This window comes from Argiope bruennichi, chromosome X2 (assembly GCF_947563725.1).
Source record: "Argiope bruennichi chromosome X2, qqArgBrue1.1, whole genome shotgun sequence".
In the NCBI taxonomy this organism is placed as follows: Eukaryota; Metazoa; Arthropoda; class Arachnida; order Araneae; family Araneidae; genus Argiope; species Argiope bruennichi.
In genome coordinates this window covers 88,028,721-88,043,780 of record NC_079163.1, presented here as the reverse complement: position 1 = coordinate 88,043,780, position 15,060 = coordinate 88,028,721, and the positions used below count along the sequence as shown (strand labels likewise).

Genomic DNA, 15,060 nt, shown 5'->3' with positions numbered 1-15,060 from the left:
GCACAAATATTATTTTTTCATCCCTCTTATCAATATATTTTTCATATTACTTATAAGAACAGATCATTTCATTATCATTTACTGTTTGTTTTCAGAAATTAGCTTCTTATATTTCACATTAAGTCATCGATTCTGCTATGCTACTTTTTCTAATTTACTAATCTTTCTAATATTTTTTTAATTGATTAGAGATAAATTATTGAAATTAGTTTAATTCAAAGAGCGGAAAGAATGACATATATGAATGAGCAATATATCTTGATTAAAATCAAGGCATATTGCTTGATTAATAATTTGTGTGTTAAGAATATTTTTAATTATGGATAATTAATATTGATCATTTTCTCTTGTATTAATTATATGTATTATTAATATTATTAATTATATTATTTATTATTAATTATATTAATAAAGATATTAATAATTTGCCTGTATAATGAGAAAATAATGTTTATACAGGACATCACATACGGCTGAGTGACATAAAAACTTGTATTACAACCTTAATATTCACACAAAGCATGCAAATTACTTTTATTAATTTGCGTAGGTGAATTATAGTTACATGATTAGTTTTAATAGACTATCTTTATAAGGCATTACTTATATTTATTATTTCAATATTAAAATTTTTTACTATGGATGCAATTAATTATTGCCAAATTTTAATTCTTAGTATCAAGAAAAAGTGCTAACGCATTTACAAATCACCTTTACGAATGGATTAAAAATAGTAATTTCAAATATATTACACACGAAAGATTTAAAAAACAAACATGAAAGAAGATACAAAATGAAAGATAATTTACGATTCCCTGAAGTCATAAAAACAATTTACATGCATCATAACTACGCACCAGGAGTGTTTCTTTAAATTTATACATAAAGTTTTCTCGCTTTTATTTTAAATGTTTTGAGAAAGTACTTAAATGTTTTCATTTATCTGTGAAAAACAATTTTCTTTCGCTGAGGCTTATGCCTCCTTTAATCTAAAGAGAAAAAGTTATATTGTTTCATAGTTTCTATTTTAACCTTTACGTTCTCACGCCATTTATTGATCGCAACTACCCTTTTAAATAAGTTTTATGTTATAACGAAAATTTTATCGCTCAACATCAATTACATGCCGTTCTATTTTTTGGTTCCATCTTATTTTCGTCATTCTAATTTTTTTCCACTCGGTCAAAGTGGAAAAAAGTTTTTTTTTTGTTCCACTCGTTCAAAGTTCAATTCAAAAGTGATTGTGAATGAAATATAGCTAAAATTCAATTCATTAGACTTTTTGAAATCCACAATTTCCGTATTTCTAAAACGCATATTCACTATCTTTCTCAGGATTTTATGGTTTAGAAAAATTATATCTTTCTATGACTGCATAAATGTCAAACTTTTAATAGCTCTAATGCGACCAAAAATTAAAAATGGAGAGGTTGATACAGAGAGGTTAATTTTCTTATTGTAATATTCAATCAAAATCCCATCGAAATATTATTTATTTCCATTAAACAAAAATGTGTCCGATAGACTTGTGTAACAAAATCCTTCTCAAATCCTTACTGGTAAAAATTTTATGTATAATTTACTGAATAATTTATAAATTTATCCAAATTGTTTATATTTCGTTAATTATTCGTTTCCATTTAGCATTTCCTATTTTTCAACAGCTGTTTATATGTATACTTTAGGTTATTTTCTAATATTAGAAAGATTAAATGGAGAAATTTTTATATCAAAATGTTCTTAGCCCATATTTTAGAACAAATATACGATTTAATTAATACGATACGACTATTTAATTTATACATTTAAAATTTTCATTTCATCTAACGGTCCGCCTCAAAATTACATTTATCCTTATGTTATTTTTAGAATATAGTACATTCTAATATCTGCAACCCTAGATTCTATACATCATTTGTCTCAGTGTTCCACTCTCAAATCTTTGCATGAAATGAAAACCCTGCTAAATGCAAAATCAAGTACTTCATGTTTTCACTAATAGAACTAACTTCATAAGTTACTAATAGAATTTTAATGTATTTCGTTATTCTTGAATTAAAGTTTAAAATAGTAGCGAACATTTCATAAAAATATTTCGAAGATATTTTGATAGCAGTTAAGAATATATATTTTAAATTTAATTAGAGTTTCTAAACTTAATGTTGCAGTTGAATAGCAAACTGAGACAATTTCATTCACAAAAACATACATTAATAAATTTAAAAGCAAAGTCAATAAAATATTCATTAAATATTCTTTAAAGATATAAAAATATATAACATTTGAAACTGAAAAAAAAGAACTCATTTAAACATCAGACAAATATCGTCTTCGGTTACGGAAAGACATTTCCAAGCAGATAAACAGAACTGAATATGAATGATTATTAAGTAAACCAATTATTATTCTAAGAAATTATCTGGAAAACAAGAGACTGAATAAAGAAAAGTAATAAATGAAGGTAATTATTGCTCAATAAGCAAAATGAAATAATGTGTTTATTCATATTACTATGCCAGCAGAACAGCGGTAATGGTGTTTCTTAGCAATTGTTCCTATAAGCAAATAGCTCCTTTTTAAGAAGAAATCTTTGCAACTGTCACACAAAATAACTCAGGCAACATTTTATTTTTAAAGTTTAATGATATGTAGATACATCTTTTACAAATAATGCATGTTGGCAGTTTCTTCTTTTCTTATTTCTGTCTTCTTAATTTGCTAATGATGTCTAATATAATTTGGACTAATAGTTCTATTACTTATACCTTCGGTCGATTATATCGGTTATTGTTGGATATTAAAATATCGATTTGCTTTAAACAAGTGCATTTTTTAATTTCCTTTAGATACCTTTCAATTATAATACCATAAGTCTTTAAATATTCTGCTTATAACATTAACATTTGTATTTCAACTGAAGCAGCTTAAAACTCATTATTTCTTTACATGAAAGTAACTATGATAAAAACTAAATTTCCCTTCAAGTTTATGGGTTTTCTTATCCTACAATAGAAGAAGACTGAAATAAAAAGAATTCGCTTTTTCTTTTCATTTTCAATAGAAATTCATATCAACAGAAATTATATCTTAAAAATAATAGCAACTGATCAATGTTACTAATTAGGAAAATAAAAATCTAATGAATTATACAAAATGCATTTTTTATTTAGATTATTATATTTTAGACGATATTAGCAAGGTGGACCTTTTTAGATGTTTCTATCGAATTTAGAAATGTTTTACCATTTTTCAACTTTATATGAATTTTTATGTTGCTTACAATTAAAATGTAATAGCCACCGATATACGAATGTCTGTATATAGCCTATTTTATGCCGAAAACTTGTCGGAAGCTGTCTTTCGATAATAAAGAGCCATTTATTCAAATTATTATGATTGAAATTTTATTTTTAAATAAATTTGCAAATCCATGTTTCCAACGGCGCATTGCACCGTAAAACAGATTTAATAAGGCTATGTATGTAGTTCTACAATTCAGTATCTGAAAATATTTCGATTTTTTTTTTTTTTACATATTTACATGTTTTTATTTACTATTTGGAGCTGAATGAGCTTATTAAATTGACACATTATTCAGAGAAAAGATTGCTATATAGTATTGTTCACCATTTAAATGATATATTAAATAAAATTTATCTTGTTTATTATACAGACTTTTAAGACCCTTTGTTAGGCAGAGTCTTGTCTGTTCCAACGGTTGAGAATTCACTTCTACATAACTATGTAAAGCGCAACAGATGATATTTTCTGCTTTGACAGCAAAAATAATGAATCAGTGATTATTTCTTCGCCTTATTAATGTTTGAATCTGTCGCAACTTTTGATTGCGTCGGTTCTCAAGTTTTTAAAATGTTGTTAAAATTTTAAAATATTATAAACTAAAAGATAATATTATAAAAATTTTAAATGTTAAATATTTTCCTATCCATTTTTTTTTTTTGCCTTAATAATAAACAAGATGATTTATAGTTTTCGTTTCATGATTCACTGCGAATTCATGGGTACAAAAGGAAAATAAAATAAATGGAAATGGAAATCAATGTCTATTCTTTTTAATTATTTGTAATATTAGCTTTATTTTTACAACAAATTGTTGATTATGATCAATAACCAGCATTGGAAAAGCATTATTAATTGAATAATGCTTTTCTAAATTTTTGACCGGAATAAAATCGTGTTTAATTTGAAAGAACAGCAAAGTATTTATTTATCAGAATTAAAACATATTTTAATCAACGAAGAAAAATTTTCAGGTAGTTCTATGAATTATTTTCTTTTCTCTAAAACATCATTGTTTATGGTACTTTTATCAAATATTAAAGCTAAAATCGTTTACATTTAATCGTTGAACATTTAATTTAACAGGTCCATATTCTTAATGATCTTTTTACAAATCCATTATAAAATTTGAAATAACAACAGAATATAAAATAAATTTGAAATAACATGAATAATATTATATATTTTAGTCAAAGCATTTTATAAGGAAACTATTGGACTATACTTTCGATAAAATTACTTAGTAATAGTAATACTATTAAATTTTAGCAGCAGTAATAATTTAAGAACATATAGAAAAAACTCTTACTAATTATTTTTAAATACAAGAACGTTTTATATCCGCAATAATAAATGTTTACAAATTATTTATAGCATACTATTCAGAATATTGCATTGCATAAAATTAAATCTTATGAAATGCCTAGGTGAAAATCCTAGGTTAGTAAGCATATAAAAATTCTCAGTCTACTGGAAATATACCAAAAATAAAATTCTTACAAATTTTCTAAATTTTTAATCTCCCAGAATTGTGAAAAATGAAGAAATTTATTCTTTAACCTCTTAGACGAATTTCATAGGTCAAATTTACTGGATTGTCAGAGTGTCTCATTTCATCTACACAAAAAGATACGAACTCATCCTCGTATAGAAAAAAATATGTTATTCTTATACTAAAATTCAAATTCTTATGAATTTCATAAGTGTTTGTTGTAATGGAAATATTCCCCAACAAGATTTAATTCAAAACTCTCTTATGCAAATTTTAAAGTGCAGAAAATATTAAATTCTATTTAAAAAAGTATAAGAAATGAAACCTCTAGAATTATTCAGTCTAAAGTAAATATGCAAAACCAAAATATTTATTCCGCATATTTCTAAAGAATTTTAAAGAAACTGCGTGGTTTTTTCTTTGATACAAAGTTTCAATGTTGACCTGCAGAATTTATTTCAATATATCCTAGAGTTTTAGCATAATTTCTTGCGAGTTCCTTAGAACAAAGAAAAATAAAATAATTTTAGATAAAAATTGAGAGAATTTCAACTTTTATAATTATTTTGATGGTTTAGCCTGTTTTTGCGACGATTGCTTTACTTTCTCGTGTACGAATAGAAAATATTGTAAATGTCAAAAGATTAGAATGCTAGATTTTAGCGTAACTCCTTTTTTCAGACCCCCAACCCCTCTCCTGAAACCAAAAAATACGTTTTTGCTGTTATGTATGTCTATCTGTGAATCTGTGAACAAAATAATTCAAAAACGCTTTCAGCAAGACATGAAATTTGGTACATGTTCTTTACTGCAACAGATTTCTTCCTTGTCAAATTTTTAGTAAATTTTGAACGAAATCCATTTAGAGGAAATCTGTCTGAACGTCTGTTATAGGCTAGACCGTTTGACTTGGAGCTACCAAACACAGCACATATATATTTTGGAGGGTGGGAATGTGCATTTTTTGGTTATTTTTAACTTTATTTAATTTTTTTATTAATTAAAATTTAAGGGAGCTTTTAGCTTTTTTAATGATAACTTCCGAAAATAATATAGCATAAAAATAAATTTTACGCCATCTTAAAATTTAAAAATAATTATCTTTTCAATTAAATTTGTATAAAATACAAATTTTTACCGCATAATTTTGTGTTCCGATTTTTAAGTAAATAGTTTAACCAAAAATATTTTATTGCCGACGTGAAACTCAGATCGCTTTCACTGTATTTCATTTTGAATTTTTTTCCTTGTTAATAATCAAGATAAAAAGATTAGGTTTTTTTTTCCATTTTGAATAGGGTTTAGGATAAGGGATATTTATAATAATTTTTTTTTTAATTTTGCTGCGCATGCATTTACGGTTTAAATTCAAAATACAGCAATGACGAAAAAATTTTGCGCTCTTTCTTGTGATGTAATTGGATGCAAAAAGATATAGAGATAAAAATTAAGGAAATGCATAGTAAAACGAATTTAAAAAATTTAAGGCTTCTAAAATAATGTGGGTTATATGAGCATCAAAATTTGAAGGTTAAAAATATTTTGTTGATGATGCCATTAATACTTAGTTACACAAAATATTTGGTTAAAAATTTTAGTAACCATTACTTCTGGCGAATCAACTGGTCTCCAAGAGCGACTTGTAGTATATAATATACTATATCTTATAATACCGAAAGGAAATCAAAATGGTTATACGTTTCTGATTTTAGCTTTTTTATTATTTATCTATATACTATTGCTACTTTAATTGGTAAATAAACGTTCTGAATATTTAAGTAATCCAATTTTATGTGTGACGGCGTCCTGGCATAGGGGTAGCGCGTCTTCCTCGTGATCTGGGCGTCCCGGGTTCGAGTCCCGGTTTGGGCATGGTTGTTCTTCCGTTGTTCTATCTGTGAGATGTGTGAATGTGCCCTCCTGTAAAAAGGGGCTGTGCAAGCGAATGAGTGATGCGTGAGTGGCAAAGTCGTACACTTGGCCCTAGTTGGCGCTGCTATAAAAAATAAGAGACGTTCCCCCTCAGGCTTAAATGGCTGTCTTCGTAACAGCGGGCTTGTCAGTGGCAAGTGCCATAAGAAACAAACAAACAAACAATTTTATGTGTAAAATAATGGAATAATTTTCTCTTAATCGATTAGAGAACGTTCTGGATATTTTTTCACCCATAATATAATGTTTACGCTCTGGTTAATTATTTTTGATAGAATTATAATGTTTTGCTTTTCTGCCCTAACTGCATAGGATCCAGGAGTATTTTGTTTAACCTAGTTGCATACCATTAAGAATGGCAATTACTACAAAATTTTCTCATATATTCCAACTATGATGTGAACAGTCGATTTCATGAAGCATTATCTTCATATTTTTATAAAATGTAATATATTTTTTTATCTTCATATTTTTTTTCGTTATGTAAGAAGCAGATTGGAGTTTTGGAGCAGATTGTGAGATATTACCGATATGAATCTTTTAAGTTGATTTTCGAGCCATCAATAAGCAAATAGCCCTTTTTCTGAATTATTTATCGTTAAAAGTAGACATTAAACCACTTATATCACTACAATAGCATAAATTGACTTTGGTATTTTTTGATAAACTGAAGACTCTCATACGATCCATTAATTCTTCTGGAGTAAGTAAGTGTTTGTTCTTCATTTATGTCAGGAATATAATTTATCTCAGATGAAATAATAGCAATTTCATTAATTTCCATTTCTACTGCTGTATTACCATATGTAAGATTTTGGTCTTAGTAACTTTTTATCGGGAGATGCTGAATTTAAAATTGGATTTGGATTAAAACCTGGATCTAAATGGAGACAAACTATATGATAGAAATCAATACAAAATTCATGCAATCAATCAAAAACATTTCTTTGTTCACAAACTAGTGATGAACTGCAACATCAATATTTATGAATATATTGTATAATTAGTAATTTTACTACTATAAAAATTATAAGGAAATAAGTTTAAACGATTTTTAAAATTTCGCAATTAATCCTTATATTTCGGATTCATTTGATAGAAAAAATTAAATAAAATTGTATGCTATTTATTATTTTTTTTCAATCTTTAAAGGAATTGAACATTAATTTTATTGATCTTACTGAACGTTCGATTTTGATGTTTTAATTTCGCACTCTAACCTTAGTAGATGTGTTTCTTTGTCGGTGTCTTTACGTCTTTTAAATGTCTTTTTTTAACATTTTTAGGAGAACACTTAAGATCGATTAACATATCTTAAACCTTTCTAAGGCCGTATTACACCTTTGACAGATAATATGTTATTGTTTACTGGAATGCTATCGTGGGAATCGAAACTTTAGCTGCAGTTATTATTTTTAACTTTAATTCAGAAAAAATCAAAAGTTAACAAAACTGAAGTGACTTTAACTATCTAAAAAAAAGGTAAAAATCAAAAGTTAATCAAACGGTAGCGACTATATCCATCTAAAAAAAAGCTATAGTTTTTTTTTTTTTTTTGTTATGTATCTTTTCGAAAACCTACCTGCATATTTAAGATGGGAGGAGGGGTAAATTTCTTTTCTATAAGAATTTCCACGAAATTTTATAATTTATACATTTCTATGTTGTCTGGCACTTATTTAAGAGCATATCAGTTAAAACATTCTATACATAGGTTTGCCCTTAAAATACTTTTTTCTTTTGGCTTTTCAATTAGAAGAATAATATGGATATTAAAAAAAAATGACAGAACTTTAAACGAAAGAAAGCATTCCCCTTTTTAAGATTTATCGTATCCTTTTTTGCCTAACCAAAACCGCCTGTTTTAAAATATTAAAAGCATTTTTGCTAATGGACCCTTTTGTAATCTGATATGTTTCTTTTGAATATATCATCCATTTAAGTGAAATTTTAAAAAATAATTATTATGGATTTCATTTTGTGGTATGCTTCAAAACATTTTTGCATTTATAAACTTGTAAAAAATAATACTCATATTTTATTTTCACTAACTCTTCTAAAAAGCAATTCTTCTACTCTTCACTCAAAACATCCAATAAATCTTTCGGAAATTCTCTTAAGTTTTATTATTTTGAAAATAAATCAAAGAGATATATTTTCACATTTTCTATTTTATGCAGTAATGCGCAAGAGAATTTTAATATATTTCGTGTGGAATAACGTGACAGCATGAAATGCTACTTATTTCGAAAAAAATAACCCATCCTCATTATTAGCGAAACCATTAAAAGCCTGTTATTTGAAATTCCATTAATATAGAAAAATATATTGATTCATATATTGATATTTTTGTTGATTGTTCTTTAATGTAAATTAATATATGCATAAATAAGAAATTTGTTGATTTTTAATTAATTCACACATATGGTGAAACAAATTATCAAAGCAATTTTTATTTCTCATGAAAAGAATCTTTATTTTAATTTTCAAAAAGCCCTTTTTTTGACGAATGATAACAGCTGACATAAATAGAATAATGCTGTGGAGAAACAAATGCAAAGATTTCATGGATCTATTAGTTACTGATGAGCCAAAAAGAATCAATACATTCTCTTCTAATATGTTAACAATAACGAATACTTTGAGAATCTAAGAACAGGAGATTATTTTTACCACTGGTGTATTATATTATTGCAAGGTAATAAGGAAAAGAATCCAACCAACTTTAAGGATAGATCAGGGGTGTAAAAAATCAGTTTTATATTGGCACTTACAAGAAGAAAATCATGTACACGGGATAAAGAAGGTTGTAAAACATAGTCATCGTCGATGTTCTTGTCAAAAATTAAAAAAGAATGAACCTGCACAAAAATGCTAACAAAGAAATTATAGATTAAGTGTATGGGCAATTAACATAAACTGGCGACAACAGTGTGTTAGAATCGTAATGATTGAAGAAAGGTTGCATAAAAATAGTTTTTTTCACTATAAACATTTTTTTTTGTTAAATAGTTAATTTCATTGAAGTTAGTATATCAACATATTCGATGCAAGCACGTAAAAAGTTCATAATTAAATAACACGAGGCGAAAGTGATTAGTTTTAGATTCAGTGTTATACAACATTTTTTTTTTCTTCTTTATTATATCATTCGATTCTATCGCTTTTCCTGATTAATTTCAGTTAATTCGGTAATAAATAACTACTGTTTATTTATTGAAGTAGAAATTTTCGAATATTATGATATTATTTTTAAGATTGATTTTTATCACTGAAAAATTTTGAAACGGATAAATCCAAATTCCACATTTTGAAAAAAGAAATATTTGATTAAAGTTTATCTTCTTAATTATATGAACAATATTCAAAATGCAAAATAAAGTATTCCAACATGTCACAAGAAACATTTCCCAGCTACTTTATTTAAAAATAAGACGTGATCAACAATAAAGAATATTCGGAATGCCAGTTTCGTTAGAAAGACAGTAGTCCTTATGAAAATGATAAAACATCTGTAGAAATAAACAAAGCAACGAAACAAAAGTTTATAATAGAAAATATTGAAGGGAAAGAGGAATATATTTCAAGTTCAGAATGTCTCTAAACTTAAAGTTTTAGTTTCTCTACAAGCATGTCATGCAAACTTTATGAGTTTTTATTTGTTCTATTTTGAACGAAAAAATTTATTTTAAACGAGAAACAACATTTCTTTGTAATTAATTAAAGAATAAAAAATATATTTTCTCATTGGTATATTGCTGGACAGATTTGTAAACTTTAAAACACCGTTTTTTCCAAAACTTTAGCAGAGAAATAAGTAATAATTGTAACTTTGTGCTTAATTTTCATTTTTAAAAGAACGTTTTAAAAGCTTGAAGTATTATAATAGCAAGGAATATATAATTCTTATTTCAAATTAAAAACATATATCTTAATATAAAGGAAATTATTTTTTTAAAAATTTGTTTAAAATTTCAATAAAAGTGAAAAGGTAATGGATATTTTAAATCTATTACAATAATCAATAATATAATAAGCTATAACAAAGTGTAAAAAAAATTACTTCTGAAAACAAAACAAGAAGCATGGAATTTTTTTTCCCTACAAATTATGTTAAAGGTATGACAATATTCAGATTCACGTTTAGATTGACTTTAATGTGAATATTAATTTAATCTGAATATTATTCAGATTGACTTAATAGTCATATTAGCATTAAACATGTAAAAAATCCTCTTTCAAATTAATTGAAAATAAAGATCCTGAATCAAAGATTAATTATAAAATTACAATTTTAATTATCCATTTTTTTCATCCAGTAACGATAAAAAAGTTACCGCAGTTGGACTGCCGACATGATTAATCCTCTTAGTAAAAAAGGAACAGAATTTGTTTTTAAGAATTTAAAAGGGGATGAGGTTTCCAGATTATATTTCTGAATTTCAAAGAAATATTAAGTATTTTTGCAAAAATATTAGGAATTCTGCAAAATGAGCGAAAGATCCTGAATAACGTTTAACATATCGACAAGTGTGTCTTCTGCCAACAATTGGTAAAATATGAGAAAAAAATTTCATTATTCGATTCAACTTCTGGCTCAACAGTAATAAGATTATATGTAGTAGCCAGTTTGGTTTTAGAGAAGAAGAAAATTGTGGCATGTTGCCGAATAATATAATTCATAAAGTGAGAGCTCTAAGGAAACGTATTCATTCAACTCTAATTTCATTAAGTATTAAATCAGAATTTGTTAATATGGATCAGTTGGTATTGTTTTATCTGTTTAATAAATGTGATGTTTCCAAATTTGACTATAGTTTTATGTAGAATTCTTTGAAAGATGGACAATTTGCATATATATATTATATTTTGAATGTCGGATATAATTATTTTAAAGTTGTCTTCAAGGATCAATAAATGCATCAATATAATGGAATTTTTACATTAACAGTTTTATTTTGTAATGCTAATTCTATTTTTATCAATAATCAGTGGTAGAACCGGAATTACTTAAATGAAAATATTAACGAAATTTTAGTAAATCTTTCACTGGATTAAATTTCCTTACAGAAATTTATCATAGGAAAAATGCCGAGAGATTCGTTTTATCTGTCGAGGGAGTTTATCTATTTCATTTCATTGCCAAATCAATTTATATCAAATATCAAATTTATGCATGTCACTCGTCCCAAGAATTTTCAAAATTAAAGAATTAGATACTTACGTAAATATTACCAGAATACCAATTAATTAAAGAATGCTAAGTCTTTACCACATATCCATAAGCAACCAATTTGATGTTTACAGGATTGACAGGATGTGTGTATTTCCAAATATAATTTCTCTTTTAAAAATTATTGCTTAAAAATAAATACTTTAGTTTAAATTTCCAATACAAGTCCACGAACATTACCTCTGCTGTGAGCTGGGCATGAAAAAGTAATACTTAAATCAATATTCTTACCCACAGCCAACCATGTATTGAAGCTTTGATGAGTGCTAGGCCAAGTTCGGTATTCATCAATTAATTGCAAAATATCCCCGACAATATCCATCTGCTACTTACCGACCCCAAAACCTTTGGGAGGGGGAGGGGGAAGAATAACAGGCATGAGAGCGTGAAAGCACATGTATGTAACGCGAGTAATGAATTCGCGAATGCACCTGCACCTGAAAAGCAACAAGTATAGGGAGGCATCCCCGCTCCCTTTTCTTATATCAAATTCCAAACTGAGAGGAACATCATAGAAGACTGGGAACAGTATTAATGAAATGATGACTCATGATAGGGGGAACAGACAAAGGAATCAAGTAACATCCCACTGAAAAGCTTTTATTTCAAAAAAAATAAATAATTAACTGTTTACGAACCATTTCCATATAATATATTAGACCTTTTTAAAACATTGATCCACCTATTTGTACTTGGAGAAAAGTACTTGTCATATTTCGTTATATTTTTGGCTGCATGTGCACAGAAAAAATTCATCTAAGAAAACCTTTACATAATTTTAAAAGAGAGTGATTCAAAAATTTATTCTTAAATAAAAATACAATTTTTAAAATTGGGATAATGATTTTCAAAATTAAAAAAATGAATATTTTCAAAACTGGATGGTCCATATGCAAACTCCATATGCAATTGAAAAATTTTATTACGCAGTTTTCTTTTCATTTCTAAGAGACATCGTTCTCCCACCTCTTTAAACTGCTTCACAGAGAAGGTTTTAATTTTTGTTATTTATTTTTGTAGATAGATGTTTTGGCCATTTTCTTTCTAAGAAATTTTGAAGGAAGTTATTTCTTTTGACATTGTTTATCATAGCCATTCCAGTGAGCCCTCATTTTTCCCACACATTTAATATAGATTTTCTGTACTTCTATTCTTTTCTCTGCGTAAGAATTAGTAATTTCTGTACAATAAATCAAAACTAATTTTGCTCTCCTCGCGTTGCCAATCTGTATCGACTCTTATCATTTTGCTCATATTCCTTTCTGCTTATTTTTATCATCATAGGATAATAGATAGATTTTTAACTAGTTTTGTAAAGCAAAAGTCCTGAAGGGGAGGGGGAAGTATAAGAGATTTAATTTTCTAGTTACTTGAAAAGGAAGACAACACTTTTATTTTCCATGTAAAAATGTATATTTTAAAAAAAAGTTTGCGATTTTATTTAATTTAATTTAAAAATAGTGAAATGAAATGTTAACAAGGCTGAATGCTAAACAATATTATCTTCAAAATGATTTTGTATATCGATGGTAAAGCTGTAAGTGATAAAAAAGAATTTTAAAAAATCTTTTTTTTTTCAGGGTAAAATGATAATTCTAGACCTTCAATCCGAATTATATCCACAATACCATCGTTTGCCTTCATATTATGGGCAACCGTTTATTTGGTGTATGCTTCACAATTACGGAGGTGTCACAGGACTCTACGGATCGCTAGAACAAGTTAATACTGTAAGTATTATTATATTTGTCAAATTTTTTGAAGCTTCATAGACTTGTAGATGTTTGATGTGCTACGAAAAAACGATTTAAAATTTAAAAACTAGATTCAAATTATAAGACAAACTTAAATATTTGTAAATTGCAAGTATCTCTGCCATTTACTTTAAAATTACATTTCTGTATTATAAGATTAATTCTTTTGATATTGAAAAATTTGAATTTCAAGTGTATAAATGTATAAAAGTTATTTTTTTAAAATTATTCTGATAGAGAAAAATTTTGCTTAAAAAAATTACATTTGAATAAATTAAAAAAAATTATATATCTAAATAGAATAAGCAAAATTTAAATTAAAAGCAAATTAAAACTTTTCGCACACATTAAACCAGGAAAATACAGAATCTTTATGAACCGGGTAAAAATGAAGAAGGAGCTAGTGTAATAATTATAAATCTCAATACAGGATTAAAACCTTATAAGAATTTTTTTTTAAATCATAATGCGATGTATAAAATTTAATTGCATTCTAAAAGTTATATTATGCTTCAAATGTAAAATTTCAGTATAAATGCGGCATTTCTAATAGCTATTATATTGTATATTCGATTTTTAATGTCGTTATATTAAATTTGTGGCTGTTCGAATAAAACAATTAAGCAGGCCGCATCTAATTCACGGGCCGTTTTATTTTTTCATGCAAGTATTTATTAATTTCTTTGATTGTATTTATTAATTTCTTTTAATATTGTATTCTCAAGGACATCGGATCTTATGAAATTTAATAAAGTTTTATTCCATAAGTCTTTTTACTGCAGCCAGGATTTTTTTTTTTTTTTTACTTTTGTTCTGGAATTTATAATATATAGAAAATTGGATTTATAGATATGGGATGTTCAATTCCAATGAAATTTAAAAAAACAAATAATAAGTAAATATTTAGAGAAAATGTCGAACATTTTTAAACGGAAATCAGCAGCATTTACAGAATAAAGCAAAACATTATGTAAAATTTAAAAAATTAGGACCTTTGGTGTTTAAATTTATATGACATCGCTAAGAGATTATTTGATATTTTTTTTAATTATCCGTCTTATTAAGTAACTGTCTTGCGAGAAAATTTTAACGTTTGCTTCATTTTATTTCAGAAAATAATTTTTCTAAAGAATCTTCTTGTAATCCTGCGTGATCCGTTTCAAATTATATATTATAAATTTATCTATAAATCCGTGATCCGTTTCAAATTATATATTATAAATTTATCTATAATTTGAAACGGATCAAGCAGGATTACAAGTTTACAGGAATGTTGTTAATGATATTATAATGGCATTAACAACATTTAAAGATGGGACGTTTTCATTTAATTTAAAAGAAGTTTTATA

At 26.4% G+C, this 15,060-nt stretch overlaps 1 protein-coding gene across 2 annotated transcripts in view; it reads left to right on the top strand.

Moving 5' to 3' along the window:
• Nucleotides 1–15,060, top strand: part of LOC129960598 (alpha-N-acetylglucosaminidase-like) — a 159,079-nt gene that overhangs the window by 104,959 nt on the left and 39,060 nt on the right. For both annotated transcript variants that reach the window (XM_056074100.1, XM_056074101.1), the window contains exon 14: nt 13,538–13,687. In XM_056074100.1, coding sequence (XP_055930075.1) covers nt 13,538–13,687 — 150 coding nt within the window. The remainder of the gene's footprint in view (nt 1–13,537; nt 13,688–15,060) is intronic.